Source organism: Cotesia glomerata, linkage group LG6, assembly GCF_020080835.1.
Source record: "Cotesia glomerata isolate CgM1 linkage group LG6, MPM_Cglom_v2.3, whole genome shotgun sequence".
In the NCBI taxonomy this organism is placed as follows: Eukaryota; Metazoa; Arthropoda; class Insecta; order Hymenoptera; family Braconidae; genus Cotesia; species Cotesia glomerata.
The window spans coordinates 16,595,710-16,614,607 of record NC_058163.1 but is presented as its reverse complement, the minus strand read 5'-3'; the positions used below and the strand labels follow the sequence as shown (position 1 = coordinate 16,614,607).

Genomic DNA, 18,898 nt, shown 5'->3' with positions numbered 1-18,898 from the left:
CTGAAGTTTTTGGAAAGGGGTATTTTTTTTTTCAATAATATGAATTTTTGAATTTCAAAAAAAATTTTTTTTTTGTTTTTTGCACTTTCTATATAAGGTAAAGTTATGCAGATACATAATATTGTAATTTTGAGTATTTAAAAATCAAATGCACGACGTGAAAATATTAAATAATAAATTAATTTCAACTTTTTTTTATTTTTTAGACATAATCTTAAATTCAGACTTAACGCATGATATAATTTCTTATTTTTTTAATGCATGATATATTTTGTCCGTTTCTTCAATTACACTTCAATTACAGTTTTTAACCTCAAATAACTCAAACAGTTATTAATTTTCTATAAAAATTAGAAATAATTTCATGAGAATATCAGTTTTTTTTCGTTCTTTCAAATACTTATTTACTTACGAATTTCTGCACATTAAAGTAGTACCCTCGCCAAAGTCGTTTTCTTAGGATTTTTTTTTAATTCTGGCAGATTAATGTTCATATAATTCTGCGTCGATTGGCGCAATTTGAGAATTTTCGACCATCTAGTTTCCGAGATATTTAATTTCAAAGTTTGAGTTTTGAACGCTCTTATACATTACGGTATACGGGATATCGAAAAATTTACCTACAAACATTTTTATCTTACAAACTTTTCTTAGGATCTTTTTAAAAAACTAGAGTAATGTTAACTAACAACTAAACAATTTAAAAAAAAAAAATTCATTGATAATTACCACACAGTTTCAGAGATATTTAGTAATAAGTAATTAAAAATTTACCAGACTTTAGCCGAGGAGGGGATACGTTAATAAAGCTGTGGCAACAGCGCAAGTTTTGTGAGCCGCGAAAGAAGTATGAGACGCGCATGCGCTGACAAATTTGAAAAGTTTAATTTACGTTAGGTGTAATATTATAGTTATTAATTTTATTTATTTAAAAAAAAAACTATGATTATTTTATTAAAATAAGTATTTTTTATGATACTAAAATTAGCCGACATTTTTAATTTTTTGATTTTTTTTTTTAATAATTGAATTAGAAAAAAAAATTTTTTTTTTATATTGCATTTACAGTTTTTGAAGTTTTTTTCAAGTGAAATTTTTTTTTTATTTTGTTGTAATCATTTTTTCAATAAAAAAAAAATTCTAAAAATTTTTAAATGTTGGCTGAATTAATTTTCATTTTTTTTTATATTTATTAAAAATTCAAAAAGTTAACAATTTTAATATAATAATATATATTAATCTTTCATAAGTTATAAAAATAATAGTCAGATGAAATAATAAAAAATACTTAAATTTAAAATCAGTTAATACATAAACCCAAAAATTTAACTACTTATTTTTGTGAAAAAACAAAACAATACTGTCAATTATTTTTTTTCTATTTGGGGGCGTCCATAAATAACGTGAAGCATTTTTGAAAATTTTTTGACCCCCCCCTCCCCCCTTGATGAGATTTCATAAGATTTTCCCCAACTCCCTCCCCCCTCCCCTAATCTCACGCGAGATTCTTCAAAATTTATGTTTTGGCTGTAAACGTGTTGGATTATTGAGAAAAAAAAAGCGCCATTCGGCTACACCCGACATGGATAGGTAGATTTCTTGTTTGAATATTGAAAAAAAAACCCTATTTAAAGGCCGTAATGTCCTAAAATTTATTTTCTATTATATTTTTGCAAATAACGACATGAGATTGACTATAACAAATAGATATTTAAAGACATCTACTTAAAAAATCAGATTTTTTACAGATAAAAGTCATTTGATGATAAAAGCTAAAAATTAATTTATTCTTGATTTTTTTTGAATTTTCTTAACTACGAAATAAATTGAAAAAAGTATTAAAAGTCGACGAACAATAGCTTAAATTGAAGATAATTAAACATATTATGACAAAATTTTATTAAAATTACGACATGAGACCGGCTACCACCGATAGATTTCTAAATAAATCTACCTAAAAAATTAGTGAACCTATCGATCAATAATCAAATCAAACAATCGAGCGCTACTTTGCTGCTCTGCAGGGTTCAGACGAATACGACAAACACTATTGTGTCAAATTTGGCCATATTTTATTATAGAAATACTATTTCACGAAATTTTACACTGTTTTCTGCTAGAGAAAAAATTACGTGATATTTGTTAAGATCCCCCCTCCCCCCTTAGTGAGATTTGGTAAGATTTAGCTTGATCCACTCCCCCCTAGAACACCTCACTTAATTAATGGACGCCCCCTTTGTTATTTGTATAGTTATTTGCATAAAGCCAGTCCCATGGCTAAGTGGTACAACGCTTGTCATACTTGCTTGGGACTGGTGAGGCGCGGGTTCGAATCCCGGTGTGAGCTGAAATTTAATTTTCAGTGATCATCCGTGCTCGTAACTCACGCTGGGCTGTACAGGCTTGGGTTAATCGATGATTTCCCCAAGCCCTGTGTTGCCGGTGGGGCACAGGCAAAAATGCGTGCAGTTTCCCCAAAGTCGGTCCATCGCCGCATTACTCTCCAGGCTGAAAAAGTATGTAATACCGACAAAATTATTCTGCCAAACTTAATGTACCGATCAGCCTGGAGTCCCCCTCCGGTCTCGGCCGGACCCCCATCGAGACAGAAGTCTGAAAAGCGGGGTTAAATAAAAAATAAAATAAATAATAGTTATTTGCATATGTGCTAGAGATTTCTGTCGTTTTTCAAGGACTTTTTTTTATGAATCGTCTTTTATAAGTCGATTTTTCAGACATTGTTATTATATTTCCGAATAAATGTACAGTCGTCGTCATTGATTTGTAACGGTTGGCAATGATTAGAGTAAAATAAAAAATTCTCAATTTGGACATCTCTCACTAAAAATTTCAATTAATAATATGTTTGGAAAATAAAAAAAATAAACGAAACTATGAAGAAAATTTACATAAAATAAATAATTGTAAGCTCAGACAAACATAATTATAGAACTTTAAGGGGTTACATGGGTTTCGTCGGGTAAAAAAAGGCCTATTTTCAATATTTTTTTTTCTATGTAAAAAATTATTTATTTAATTCAAATTTTTTTCTGTCTTATAGATACATATTTAAAGAATAATTTCTAAAATTTTCAAAAAAAAAAAAATTAAAACTCCTCCATTGTGACGTCATTTCCGGTGACCCCTCGGAAAAAAGGTGCGTCTGCGTTGTCAGCATAACTCCTGACAAAATCATCTAAAATGAAAAAACAAAAATAAGTTTTTTAGTTAAGACCATAAACTCGTGCTTGAACGAAGGAAAGAAAAAAAAAGTAAAAATTGGAATTTTGGCAGACATTTTTCCAAAAAAATGAAAATTTCGGTCAAATTTGCTTGACATTTTGTTTTTTTTTAAATAGTTGTAATTGAAAAAAAAAAAATCCTTCGTCCAAGCACGAGTAAATTGTATCTCGAACACCTGTGTGAAATTTCATCAAGATCGGTTGAGTAGTTTTCGAGAACATTTGACAACCGACATTGAAAACACGGTTCCGAGAAAAACGCGTTTAAAGTTTTGAGTAACAATAAAAGTGGAAAAAAAAATGTTTTTTGTAACTTACAGTGAATCGTCGATTCCTGGGCCATAAAGTAAAGATCCTGCAGCAGTTGCAATGTCCAGGGCATCCTTTTGCTCCTGTCGATGACGGATTCTGGCTTCGCGAGTCTCGCTCGCAGATTTTTTTTCGGCTGCGCATACACGGTTTTCATCCGAAATTCGGGCATATTCGTAGGAGTTTTGGCCTAATTTTAAATCCATACCGTGCATAATCAATAATAAAGCTGATGTTCCTTCATTGAAGATACAAGCAGCGACCAATGCCGCAATATTAACAATCTTTGAACCAGCAGGAAGTATTTTTGGAGTAATTTTCCAGATCAACTGGTTGAAGCTCTCGTTGTTACCGTTGGTACCGTCACCGGAAACACTCACATCTGTCGTATCTTGTAAATCGTTTTCAATAGTTGTAAATTGTTTTTCTTCTTCAGCAGCAGATGAGAATAGAGTCTGAGGAACTGTCTCAATACACTCATGTATTTTATCAATATAAAAATCGTATGTAGACTGGTTTAAAAATGAACTGCTTATGTCCATCAAACCGCAGAATTTCTTGCATCCGGCGAGCCCTAAGCCCAATATTCTCATAACAAAAATGAACCGGCGATTTAGTTCATACATTCTTCCGATTTTTTGACAAGATAAAATATATTTTGGATCACATCGTTCACATTCTACTACGATTTTATATCCCAGACCAAATTTCGAACATTGCTTAAATTGTACTTTACCATTACACAATTGATCTTTATCTTCATCGTCAATAATGTTAGAACACCGCACAAACGATGAGAGAGTTGAGAAAACCAAGGCAAAATCTATGATTGAATATTGGAGTGTATCCTCTTCTGGCACGTGCTCTTTATCATCACCTTTTAATTTTTGCTGAGGTGCTCGTGAAGGAACTATCATCAGTTTCCGGATCTTTAGGATTAAAGGACTGTCTCCTTTTTCTCGGTCTATCTTTTCTACGAGCTCCAACGGTTAACTGTTTTCTTGAAATTTTATGCATTGTTTATCAACTTCATAAATGACACTAGATAACCACAAATAATACCACGTTTTTAATAAATTATATGATAGAAACTTGAGATAACCTCAAATGAACCTCGTGCTTCAAGAAGTAATCACCAAATAAAATATTTCAAACTAGTTTTCCTTAGGAAGTGAAAGTAATATACAACAATGACAGACAAACAATAGACGAGCAGCTGCTCACTATACCTGAGGCGCGCTGACCCTTCTATACCTGACTTGGAGCGCACACCTTCCTAAGGTTTTATCTCCAAAACTATTATTCGGATCGACTTGAAAATTTAGGACAATATTCTTGAGATGTTGTAGAAATCAATGAGCCAAAAAAAAAAAATCGATTTTTTGAACCCACGAAACCCATGTAACCCCTTAACCAAAGAAAAAGTACTATACATAGAAATAATTAAAAATAAAAAATTCCTTTATTGTAAATCACCAGAGAAATAATTTGGATATTTAAAAATATACAAATAAAATATTTCAAATAAATTTGATATTTCAATTAAAAGAAAATCAATGAAATATCAGTCTCCTGATAATTACAGTCTTCAAAATAAACAATATCAAATAACTATAGCTAAATATAAAGACATTTACTAAAATATTAGATCATATCATTATACAAAATTAAAATTGAAAAGGCCTAAAATTAGAAAATAGTCCATCGAAGCAATTTAAATTTTATAAAAATGGAAATATAAACAGAAGAAACAAAGGAAATTAAAAAATAATGACAAACCTAAATTCAGACAATTCGAATAAAAGACATCAAGGTTATTTAACATATATACAAATGAACAACTCTGAATATAGAAAAGCTTTACAAATGAACATCTCTAATTATGGACAAGAAAATTCGGAAATCTCTCATAATGGATATCTCTCATTAAAGAAAACAAAAAAAAAATACAATATTTATAAATTAAAAAATAAGTAATTGTTCAAAAAAACACGCTTTAACATAAAACCAAACTAAAAAGTAGGAATTTAATTTTTTTTTAGTAATCCAAAATTAATTTAAAGTGATTAATAAAAAAAAATCATTTTTATGTAAATAAGTGTGGGGATCAGATAAAAACAATTATTCAAGGGCAATAAACTCTGCACCAAGACAACTTCTTCGGAGAACTTTACTGAAAAATTAATTTTTATTAATCATAGGTAATGTACGATTTTTCAATTTTTAGGTAGATTTTTTATAAATCTATCTATTGAACTGATCTTTATGAATTTTATCATAATATCACGTTAGTAGTCAAGAAAGAAAAGTTTGACATGAATAACCCTCGTCATTGACTCTAGTCATCAGCGATGAACGCTGCATCAACCGCGTACTCCTACGACCTGGACAATTTGAGCGACGACGAGATGGCGGGCGTGTACCAGCGCAATGGCAATTACAACCGCGCAATTAGCCGCGACTCTGGCACGTGCCGGTGCTGATACTCAATGGGCACCACCCCCCCCCCTCAAAAATCTACCTAAAAATTAAAAAATCGTACATTACCTATGATTATAGTCAACGGTCTCTGTATTTGACTCGCCCGTACAGGACCATTCTCTGTATTTGACTCGTCCTTATCCATAAGAGCTGTGTAAAATCGTCAAATACAGAGGAAGAATGTGGTCAAATACAGAGAGGTCCAATACAGAGAGCGTCGACTGTAAGAAAAATTAATTTTTCAGTAAAGTTCTCCGAAGAAGTTGTCTTGGTGCAGAGTTTATTGCCCTTGAATAATTGTTTTTATCTGATCCCCACACTTATTTACATAAAAATGATTTTTTTTTATTGATCACTTTAAATTAATTTTGGATTATTAAAAAAAAATTAAATTCCTACTTTTTAGTTTGGTTTTATGTTAAAGCGTGTTTTTTTGAACAATTACTTATTTTTTAATTTATAAATATTGTATTTTTTTTTTTGTTTTCTTTAATGAGAGATATCCATTATGAGAGATTTCCGAATTTTCTTGTCCATAATTAGAGATGTTCATTTGTAAAGCTTTTCTATATTCAGAGTTGTTCATTTGTATATATGTTAAATAACCTTGATGTCTTTTATTCGAATTGTCTGAATTTAGGTTTGTCATTATTTTTTAATTTCCTTTGTTTCTTCTGTTTATATTTCCATTTTTATAAAATTTAAATTGCTTCGATGGACTATTTTCTAATTTTAGGCCTTTTCAATTTTAATTTTGTATAATGATATGATCTAATATTTTAGTAAATGTCTTTATATTTAGCTATAGTTATTTGATATTGTTTATTTTGAAGACTGTAATTATCAGGAGACTGATATTTCATTGATTTTCTTTTAATTGAAATATCAAATTTATTTGAAATATTTTATTTGTATATTTTTAAATATTCAAATTATTTCTCTGGTGATTTACAATAAAGGAATTTTTTATTTTTAATTATCTCTATGTATAGTACTTTTTCTTTGGTTAAAGTTCTATAATTATGTTTGTCTGAGCTTACAATTATTTATTTTATGTAAATTTTCTTCATAGTTTCGTTTGTTTTTTTTATTTTCCAAACATATTATTAATTGAAATTTTTAGTGAGAGATGTCCAAATTGAGAATTTTTTATTTTACTCTAATCATTGCCAACCGTTACAAATTAATGATGACGACTGTATGTAAATAAATAAATAAACGCATGTATCAAAACAGAGTTTAGTCTACAGCTAGTCCAAAACACTACAGTACAGTATATCCACTATAAAATATCTTAATGCTCACGCAGTGTTGCCAGACTTTTCAAACGATCAGTTTCTCGTTCGTGATTGGCTGGAATAAGTACATAAACAGCAAAAAGTTTTAGGCTTGTCAATAATGACTATCCGGTATGTGTACCGTACACTCTAGCATAAACTTTTGACGACGGAAGTCGCGAGGGTAATACCTTAATAGTTCTCAATCTAAAATTACAAATTATTCCCATGTTAATAAGACGAAAAGTTGCGTCAACAACTTCAAATGAAGTAAAAAAAGGAGAATTAACAAATTCTATCATGCATTAAGGATGACTTATTTTAAGGATGCAAGATTATGTCCAAAAAATAAAAAAAATTGAAATTAATTTATTATTTAATATTTCCACGTCGTGCGTTTTATTTTTAAATCCTCAAATTCACAATATTATGTATCTGCATAACTTTACTTTATTTAGAAGTTGCAAAAAACAAAAAAGATTTTTTTTTGAAATTCAAAAATTCATATTTTTGAAAAAAAATAATACCCTTTTCCAATAATTTCAGGATCTTTTAAGATCAGTACAAGGTATCATACAAAAAAAATGAGCTAAAATTTTAATGGCGCTCTTCATTTTTGACGATTTTCAAAAAATTTTTAATTTGACAAATTTGACATTTTTCAAAATTTTTTTCCAAAATAGATTTTTTCAATAGCCCTAAGTGTCCCCTTTCAAATAAACGAAAGACCAAAACAAAGACTACTCTTTACTGAACGCTGTTGAAGATAGAATCCATGAGTTTTTCAAAAGTCAAAATGTCAGTCGAGAATTACCCGGCAAAAAAGAATACAAATCTATTTTTTAAAATGGTCAACGAGTGCTAAAGAAAAAACGGTTAGTATTGGGTAACATCCAAAATTTACCAACCGTTTAAATAAAAATATCCATTTGATAAACTAGGTTTTTTAAAATTTGCGAGTTTAAGACCACCTGAATGTGTTCTTGCTGGTGCATCTGATACTCACGTACAGGGGTGAGTAGTTACGCGTAACGGGCAGTTTCTTACGTATTTTACGTAAACTACGTAAAATACTTTAATTACGGTATTATACGTCGATTTTTGTGCCCTCTAGCGGTCATTATTAAAATCTCCACAATTTTTGAATTTTAACCATTTTTCAACGGTTTTACTGACGAATAAGTTGGATATTTTAGTTTATCATAAAATGAGTTTATTTAGAAAAAAAAAGTATCAAACATTCTTGAAAGAAAATGATTTTTTAATTGAAAAATTGGAAAATAATAATGTTGATCGGTGTTTAAAGTGTAATTATCAGTTGAAAAATACTGCACAAGTTAGATTACAGAGTCACCGGTCATATATTTTTTTGATAAAAATTTATACTTTTATTTAATTTAAAAATAATAACGTGTCATTTTTGAATAATTAATAATACATTTTTTCCATTTATTTTAGAAATGCGTGTGGTGCAAAAAGTACTAATGCAAAAAGTACTAATTGCTTGGACAAAACTGACAAAACTAAGATATGTTAAAAAATGATACTGAAATCAGCCGACATCTGACAATATTAATGATTTTTATTAAAAATTAATTATAAAAAAAAGATATTTTTAAAAAATTTGCACTTGTAAATTTTTTTATTTTTTAGATGTGAAATTTTTTTTATAAAAATTTCTTCATAATAATTTTGAGGTTATAAAATTCTAAAGAATTAAAAGATGTCTTTTAATTTCAGTATCATATTAAAAATAACGATTATATTTGCAAAAAAAAAAAAAAAAAAAAAAAAACTAAGTTCCACTCTGAATTTTAAATAAATTTTTCTGTATATTTTTACAGATGCAAGGTGCATTAACAAAAAAAATGTCTGCTGATTTTTCATTTCATGAACAAACTGATACAAACTCAGATCTTCCACCTAACTGTGCAAATGATTTATCAATTATTGATGAGAAATTGACAGAATTTTTCGTAGGATGCAATATACCATTTAGCGTTGTTGAATCAACTCAATTTAAAGAGCTTGTTAACTCTTTGAATCCAAATTATAAACCACCATGCAGAAAAACTCTCTCAGGTACGCTGCTAAATAAGTTACACAACAAAATATCAAGTGAACATAGAAAAATTGATGAATCCGAAGGAGTAATAGTAATTGATGGTTGGAAGAATTCGGTTGCTTATACAAAAAATGTTGTATGTATAATTCATACACCAAATGAACCAAGTTTTTTTTTTAATTCTTGGGATTTTACATCAATGTCCGAAGATACGCAACAATTAACCAAAGTTGTTGAAGAAGCTGTCAATATGGCCAAAACGGACTACAACAAAAATATATCTATGCCATGGTTTCTGACAATGCTCCAGTTATGACAGCAATGGGTAAAGCTGTCAATTTATGGCACGCAGGATGTAGTAGCCATAATGGTAATTTACTTGCCAAGGATCTCATTGATAAAACTTTTGCGGAATCTATAAATACAATCTTACGGGCATTTAAAGCTCCGGATTTAGAAAGAGAGGTAATAAAACTTGGAGGAATAAAAATGAAATTGGCTTGTGAAACTCGTTGGTGTAGCTATCGGGATGCATTTCGATGTTGTTTGAAAAATCTAGACATAATGAAAAAAATTGTGAACGATAAATTAAATGAGCAGTCTCTACCACGTCACTCAAATAGTTAGTAAAGTGAACTCAGCTCTACATTGTCTTAAAGTAAGGAAAAATATCTTTTCAACTCCTATAAGGAAATTACTAGTATCAGCAACCATCTTACCACTCGTTGACTATTGTTCCGTTGTATTGGTCGACTCAACTTCTGATAACAATTTAAAACTACAACGTGCGATTAACTGCTCTATCAGATTTATTTTTAATCTCAAAAAAGATGAGCACATTACACCTTTCAGACATGAGCTGGGATGGTTGTCTGTAAAGTATCGCCGAATGTACTACTACATGAGCTGTTATTTTTACAAGTTACTTCAAGTTGAAAAGCCCAAGTACTTACGAGAGCTATTCATTGAAGACATTGATGTTAGACGTTCCAATAGGCTAGCAGCTAAAAAACATACTTCCTTCAAGATACCTCATTTTGCTACCACCTATATGGAACACTCCTTCTTGATCTCCGTGATTCATCTGTGGGAAGAACTACCAGAAGAAATCGTAAACTCAAGTAGCAGTGAAGTCTTCAAAAATAAAGTTTTTGACTATTTGCTAAATTTAGACAGTTGATAAATTGATAGATTAAATTTCTTGATTACAGTACTTGTATACTAATTAAAAAATTTAAATTGAGATAATAGTCGAATCAGTTTAGAAAAATTTAAAAATGGTTAAAAGTTTTTTTTTTTTTTTTTTTTTAAAGAAAGTAAATTTGAAATATTAATTTTGCAATATTATTCTAAAATTTAGGTTAAGAACTATGTACTTACGTTTAATATTATTATTTTTAAGATGTAAATATTTTGTATTTAAATTGCCATTTGGCCTGTGCCTTGGCATAAATAAATTTATCAATCAATCAATCAATCATTCTCTTAATAAAGTTAGAAAGCAAAATACAGAAGACAAATTATTTACCTTAAATAATTTGCTTTCTGATGATTCTTTGATAACAAAGCTGCAAGATTATATAGTTTTATCTGATCCCGTCTGTTCACTAATAAACAAATGTCAACAATCAAAGTGTACTCTACATGATGCTGCTGAAGAATGGATGAAGTTGAATATTCCGACTGAGAATGAAAAAATTCAAGAGATTGTCAAGAAACGAGTCGATAAAGTACTAACGCCTATTTTGTTAGCAGCAAACTTATTGCATCCGGTTTACCAAGGTAAACAGTTTCTTCATATAGAAAAATACCGTTTACAAGCTCTTGAGTTTATAAAACAAAAGTTAAATAAAACTTCGTACCATGAATTAGATGCGTATCTAAATAAATCTGAAATTTTTGGCACTTTATTAAAAAAAGAAACTATTCCTCCACAATTGTTTTGGCAAATGACTAAGAATTCATATCCTAGTATATCAAAATTAGCACAAAAATTGATTAATATTCCAGCATCATCAGCCCAAATTGAACGATTATTTTCCAACTGGTCATTTGTTCACTCATCTTTACGGAATCGATTAACAGTTGAACGCTCCGAAAAATTATTCGATATTTATTATTCATTAAAAATGAACCCTGAAACTTTGAAATAATTGCAGATTATTTACATAAAATACATCAATTTTACTACATTTTAATAAAAATAAATGTCTAATTAAAATTTTTATGCTTAAAAATTGTACTAATAACAACTTTACAATTGTATTTTTTTAATAGTTAATTAATCGATAAATATTTTATGTGTATAATTTTATTAGGTAATAAAAATAATTTTTCAATTTTAAAAGTGAATAAACATAAATAAAAACACAAATTTTATAAGAACAAGTTCATTTTCTTTTAATTTTAATATAACATTTACAATTTTTTTACAGAAGAAAATAAAAACATAAATAGAAAACCAATGACAAACTTTTTTGATTAAATATGAATTATCCCTCTTAGTTAATGGTAATCGCATGTAATTCTTACTAATTAATTTGATTGTTATGATTCAATATACATAAGAACTGATTTAACTGTGCAATAACAAATTGTTAACTTATAAATTATTAAATAATAAATTATTTAATCTATAATTAAATCACAGCAAAAGATTAAAAAATTTGATCACAGTGGTTAATCTCTTAAAATTATTTAAAATATTTTCACTTTAGCTCACCAAGTGATTTTTGGTTTCGTGTATTATAACTAATAAAATAATTTTTAAATGTAATAAAAGTATAATAATTAGTAATTTGTTAAAATTATTACATAAACAAGTATAAAATTAATTTTGTTTCTTTTGAAGAATATATAAAAAATAACTACATCTATATTAGATAATAGTGTTAATTGATGTTCATAAACTTTAAACTATAAAATACATCGATGAATTTTGGCAATAATTCATTCGGCAAGTTTTTACCTAAATCACTTTGGTTAAATTGAAAAGTACACGCTAGTATCTTTAATAAAGATTCAGCTAAAATGCTAATCTTTGTAAATTCTTCTGAAGCTATGCTCCAAAAAATTTCCGGAGATATCGTTTTGACAAATAGTTTGGCAAATAAACCTCGTGAATTTTTATAAAGTTCTAATTCTTGTAATCCTTCACAGTCCAATTCATCAATTAGAAATTCATAAACCATGTGACTGTATTAATTAATTTTCATGAAAACATGACCCTTGTAGGATGGATGCAGAAAATTAGCCGTTAACGCTTGTGGCGTAATTACTTTTTTCAATACATAATCAATTATTCCAGTATATTCATTATTTTTTATCAATGTTTTCAATTTAAACCATTCTTCAGTAGAGTCAGCGATAGAAAAATTTTTTTTATTGCTGTCAGATTTAAATTTTGAAAGAAATTCAAAAATAAAAATTGATTCTTTCAAATTATTTTTGAATGATCTATCAAATATAGTCATAACCAGATCTTGATCAAATTTCTCCAGCACATCACCTACAATTTGACGTATGACTGGTAAATTTTTTAAACATATCAATAATTTAGAATAATAGGAATGCTCAAAAACATCTTCTTTGAGTTGAGATTTTTTATCTCCGTTTCTTTTCACTATTTCACTTTCAACATTTGTATCCTTCAATTTATTTAACAAACGATTCACTTTAATGTCCAATACATCGTCCTGGATTGATGTAGTCAACGTGTCCACAGTTTCTAAATGGCATGTCAAATGCCATTTAACAGTAGACTTACAAGTAGGTGTTACTGTTAAAGTAGAATCACGAGTATTATCAATTGTTAAAATATTAACAAAGAATACGACACTATAAATTGATAAATCATATTTTTTAAGTATAATCACATTTGATTCCTCAACCATTTTAAAATAGTTATCTGAATAATCCTTTTCATCTTTAAAGCTCCATGATTTAATAAACAATGTGTTGCTTCCAGCTTTTATTATACCAATTATCTCTAAAAATGTTGTGCAATCGATATTTTTACAAAACAATAATATTCCTTGTTTCTCACTCATGTTTACTTGATTATTAATAAATTTGTTATGAGCATTATCAAGTAAACATGTTGATAACTCAGTTTGACTAGGTATTTGGTAAGCTGATCGCAATGTTTTACAAAATTTAATAAAATATTCATCCTCAACTAGATCAAGTGGTAAATTTTTACTAAAAAAGAAGTAACTTAAAGCTTCGTCTAATTTTGAATGCTCAGTCTCGCTTATTTTATCTATAAAAGAATTTATTTTAGGCGTATTCTTCTTCAATTTGACGGTTGATAATGTGATGACTCCATCAGTATTAGTAGTAGTACTATTACAAGTAGTAGTACAATTATTATTCTCTTCATAACTTCCAGATCGATTTTTACGTTTTAATGATAAATGTCGAACTACGGAACCATCGCTGCTGTCATCAATATTAGAATTCTCAACTTCCCATATACACGTTTTTCTATGAAAAATAAACACTAATTAATGTCAAACTCAGTTGTTTAGTACTTTGTGAAAAAAATTATTCATTATTTAAAGGTTAAATTTTAAATTTAAACTAGTTAGAATAAAAAAAAATTATTTTTACCTGTGACTTTTTAATCGCTGTTCAGCAGTGTTGTTTATAATTTTGTTACACCGTAAACATGACGCAACTTGTTTGCCGTTTTGGCGAATACTTTTAAATCCTCCTTCTTCCCAAAAATTATGTTTTGGACGACCACCTCGTTGCATTTTTTTTTATGTAACTTTACTTTGGTATTGAAATTTGATGTTCAACACAAATTAATAAATGATTTTTATAATAAATGAAAGGTGAAGAAGCTTAGTTGAAACTAATTCATTTATTATTTGTTTACGATTCACAATCTTAAAAGTTTATTATAAGTTCACAGGTGGCGCCTAAAGACTCGACGTAAAATACGTCATGTAGAAAACTCAGAAAGTAATCTACCAAGTAGTATACATGTATAAAACTATGTATTATACGTATAGTATTTTACGTGCCCACCCCTGCTCACGTAGTATGCGTTTGCCTTATTCACAAGAATTTTAAACTTTCATTTGATGGTGCAAAACTTGGAAAATTGTAGCTTGAAAATGAAAGCCAACCGTTATTTTCATATCGGGATTACATAAAAATGTTTACCTGTCAACCACCAATGAATGACTGCTACTTTGGAAAAATGTAATAAATGTCCTGGCTTAACAAAATTGAGGAATACAGTACAAAATCTTCTCAGTGAGAATTTTTTAGATAAAATTACATGTCAGTAATGGACTCAAGTAGATCGGTGTTCCTTAGAGACAATTATTGAATCAAGTGACGATTTTGTAGATGTTTTAAGAACATGTAATACAGTCTGTTGTCGGTAATTCAGTTTGGACTAGTGATAACAAATGCCAATTGAATATATCGGATTGTTTATTTGAAACATATAAAATGCACTGAAGATTATCAGGCTGACTGCCAATACTCCCAACACTGTTCAAAAAAATTAAACTATAGTTTATTTAAAATAGTAAATGAAATTTTTTGTTCATAATTAGTTTTCTATTCAAACCTAGTTGCATTTTAATAATTCTGTCTTATAAGTAATCTAAACTAAAGTAAAGATTAACCAAAAAATTAAATCAATCTCAAAGATTATATTGGTTGTAAGTTTATGAGTAATTTCTTTATAGTAAAGTTTATTTACTTGAATATATGATGGACCCGGAGATAAGGCAGTTTTACGCGCGAACTCTACCTATTTATTTATCATTTTGTTATTTTTTTTCAATGATTAAATTTAAAAATAGAAGAATCAATCTACGAAGGACTATTATTAACATTCTCCGGCCAAGTTTAATAATTTTTTGTTCAAAAATTACTTGGTCAAAAAGAGTCTCAGTATTTTGTCCAAAATTTGAATATTCTCTGTCCTACATGTTCTTAATAGAATCTATTCCAAAATTGGTTCAGCATGACTTCGTAGCTCAACAACAGGCAGAATATTTTCATCTTACAAAAACACACCTCAGAGTTAAACAAGTACTTGTTGTTGCTGATTTTTCTGAAAATTATTCGTTTATACTTCAAAATAGCATTCAAGGAGTATATTGGAATAATATACAGACGACAATTTATCCATGTTCGTTTGCTCATTTACAAAGTTCTTCGGGTGTCTGAATTTCGTCATCAGTCGTTAGCTGAAGGTTGGCTCGACTGGCATTTTGACTTCTAAAAAACTTTTGTACTCAGCTATCTTCAGCAGCTTTCACTAAAGAGAGGCCTTTGTTTTCATCAGGAATAAATAAAATATCATCATGTTGTATTCTTTCTTTCACCTTCTTTATCATGTAAGTTGATGCGCCAAAAATATTTACAATTTTTTCTGTAGACCAATTTGATGGTAGTACAGATAATATTTGCATTTTTTTATTATTGAGAATAACAAAATTAAATAATTATTTAATTTAACATCATCCGAAGTTTAAATAAAAAAAAATTTTTTTTCCCAAATTCAAAAATTTATTTTCGAATAAAAAAAAAACACCCTCTTGAAAATTTCAGGATATTTAAAGATTAGTAAGAGGCACTCTGTAAAAAAAAAATGAGCAGCAAATTTCATAGCGGGTTTTGATTTTCACGATTTTTTGAATTTCAAAATTTTCCCACTTTTTGATTTTTCAAAAATTTTACCCAAAAAATTTTTTTTTTATAGCTCTAAGTATCCTCTTTAAAATGAACTTTGGCCCATGTCTGTAACTATAATAGTTTTCGAGATATTACAAAAATAAATTTGAAAAACCTGAAAATGGTGAAATTTTGAATCTTGCATAACTTTTCGAAAAAAATTTTAAAAATTTTTTTCTCTGGCACAACTTTGTTTTATGATGAAAGCAAACTTGTGACCAAATTTCATCCAAATCGAAAGGGGTCGATTCCAACTATTGGTCGATTTGACATGGAATTATACATCGTCACTCGCCCTCAAGATTACATATGTAGTACCACTACTTTCATGCGTTAAGTCCACGATTTTAGAGCTAAAAAGAATTTAAAATTCCCGGCTGCGACCTACTAGCGCCGCCAGTTGGTCTTCTTCGTAGTAACATTTTTTGGTGCGGACTGAGTCACACGCGTGAGCTTTTGTCTCTTTCTTTTAATTAATTTCTTTAGTAAATAAAATTCAGTGAACATGTCAAAACATAAGAAAAAATCGTCAAGAGAAAGACATCGTGGGGAAAAAAGAAAATCTTCATCTCGAGATGAGCATTATGAAGATTTGCGGAAAAGATTGAAGCAGCTTGAGTATGAGCTGAAACAGACGCGTTCACAACCGAACAATGGCGACAAGAATATAAATAATAATAAAAACAACGAGGAGTAAACTGTGGTAGTCAATGTCACACCACTCGATTTATCTAAAAACAATGGTAAGTTAAAAAAAAAAAAAATACCTAGGTTTTTACCTGTTATATCCGATGATATAATAGATGTCGTTTTGATGCATTACGCGGCAAATTCACTATAATTTGAATTATTTAATTCAATTTATAATAAATTATAAATAATGCATTTTGTTTATATACAAAAATTGTTGTAGCATATAAATTAAAGTATAGAAATCGCCTTAAACTAACAATCAACAAACTAACTTTGTCAACATTTCTCAGAACTATAAAAGTACCCGAACAAGCTTGCTCGTGTTACTCGACAATTAAATCTTTGTGAAAACTAATAAAAGAAAAGCCATGTGTTAAATGTCCTTCAAGGGTTTGTTAGTTACATATGGGTCATTCCACCAAATAAGAACATTTTTACGGGGCGACCCTCGCGGATTATGTTTAAAATTTATGGAGGTGTTCTCTATAATAAGAAATAAATTCCCTACAAGTTTCAGCCTTTAACATGCAGCGGTTCTGGAGTTATGATTTTTTGAAATTTTGAAAAAAAATTTTTTATAACTTTTTTATTAATTTTTCTGAAGAAGGAAGCTTTTTTATTAAAATCCACGAAAAATCTTATCTTGTGGGAAAAATGCTCAGCTTTTGAATGAAAATATCCATTTTATTATAAACACATCAGTAGATCCTTTGAAATCCAATTAAAGTGGAAAAATTGATTTTTCTCGGTGTGCGGTGCAAGGTACATCCAATTTGACTTTTTTTTCTGAAAAATCAGAGTTTTTTACACAAAAAATATGGTTTTCACGATGTGTATATTTTTTGTTCAATTGCAATTAAATTAAACGTAAAATCTTTATAATTAAAATACTTTTATTTATGAACTTTTTTCAGATATTGATACAGTTTTAATAAGAGCATATCCAATTTCATCATTTATCGGTAAAAGTGTGCAATGTCTGTGTACTCTTTACCGTTTTTGATAAAGAATATCGTACGTCTAACACATTTTTTTTGTCTAAATAATCATCATTCGTTATGAAAGTAAAATCAACGCCTGTAAAATTCTTGATTGCCCAGGAATTCAAATCTTGTGGTGCCAGTATATGTTTTTTATTTTCCATTTGCAATGAAGCTCTAGCAGCATGTCGTTTTACTGGATCTACAAGCCCATCGCATGGTCCTTTGCCATGGGCAGTCGCAAAAAAATGCCACTCAACGATGATTCTAAAGTCAGCATAATATTAACATAAATTAGTAAATGTTTTTTTATTTTTAAATTGCTGAGGTGCTCCATCTGAGAAGTAAAAAATTCTTTCAATAACAGTAAATTTTTCTCTTAAAAAAGAAATCAATTGTTCTTGAAATAAATAAATCAAAACTGTGTCATGTTTAAGGCAATCTGAGATACCAACTAAGCCTAAATGCTTAATAGTATCATTTTCGTTTTAGTAAACCACCATTTGAAGTATAGTAGCTTGGTCATTATTTCAATGATAGCCTTGAGCAGCTTCCTTGAGCAGCTTCCTGGAAAATCGATGAACAAAAATTGCACATAAATTCCCTGGAATTAATGGCTGCTTTTATTGGCCTAAAATGTTTTGCAATAGATCTCAGAGAATGCGAAATACTTCTGCAGGTTGATAATTCAACAGCTAAGGCTTATATAAATAAGATGGGTGGCACTCAGTTTCCACATTTACACAAGTTGGCTTGTGACATTTGGAACTGGTGTGAGGCTAGAAGAATATGGGTCCACGCAGCATATTGATACGGTCCACGCAAAAATATTGATACGGAGTAGGAATTAGCAGGTTATGCTTTTAGAAAGATTATCAAGCAATTTGGTAATCTCGCTATCGACTTATTTGCTTCGAGAGCTAATGCGACGTGTAGGTCCTATTGTTCATGGGAAAGAGACCCAGATGCCCTAACGATAGACTCATTCACAATCAGCTGGGCAAATACGAATTTTTACGCGTTCCCGCCCTTTGTACTTCTAAATAGAGTGATCCAGAAAATAATTAAGGACAAAGCTACTGGAGTACTTGTGGTTCCACTCTGGACAGCTCAGCCTTGATATCCGCTGTTCCAGAAGCTCATAGTAGG

The 18,898-nt window shown here is 29.3% G+C and overlaps 2 protein-coding genes across 6 annotated transcripts in view; both read right to left on the bottom strand.

Annotated features, from left to right (window-relative positions):
- Positions 1-18,898, bottom strand: part of LOC123266732 — a 751,444-nt gene that overhangs the window by 89,765 nt on the left and 642,781 nt on the right. The window lies entirely within an intron of this gene.
- On the bottom strand, positions 12,244-14,409 carry LOC123266735. 2 transcript variants are annotated; one of them, XM_044731134.1, is made up of 3 exons: positions 13,986-14,409; positions 12,906-13,859; positions 12,244-12,510 (listed from the first exon to the last, which is right to left on the bottom strand). In XM_044731134.1, the coding sequence occupies exons 1-3, from the start codon at positions 14,129-14,131 to the stop codon at positions 12,501-12,503; spliced, it is 1,110 nt and encodes a 369-aa protein (XP_044587069.1). In that variant the 5' UTR covers positions 14,132-14,409; the 3' UTR covers positions 12,244-12,500. The 2 variants fall into 2 exon arrangements, with proteins under 2 accessions (XP_044587069.1, XP_044587067.1); XM_044731132.1 differs by having other exon boundaries at positions 12,244-13,859.

Coding starts and splice junctions, on each gene's coding strand:
- LOC123266735 (XM_044731132.1), bottom strand. CDS start 14,131: ATGCAACGAGGTGGTCGTCCAAAACATAATTTTTGGGAAGAAGGAGGA. Junction 13,860..13,985: donor CAGCGATTAAAAAGTCACAG/GTAAAAATAATT, acceptor TATTTTTCATAG/AAAAACGTGTATATGGGAAG.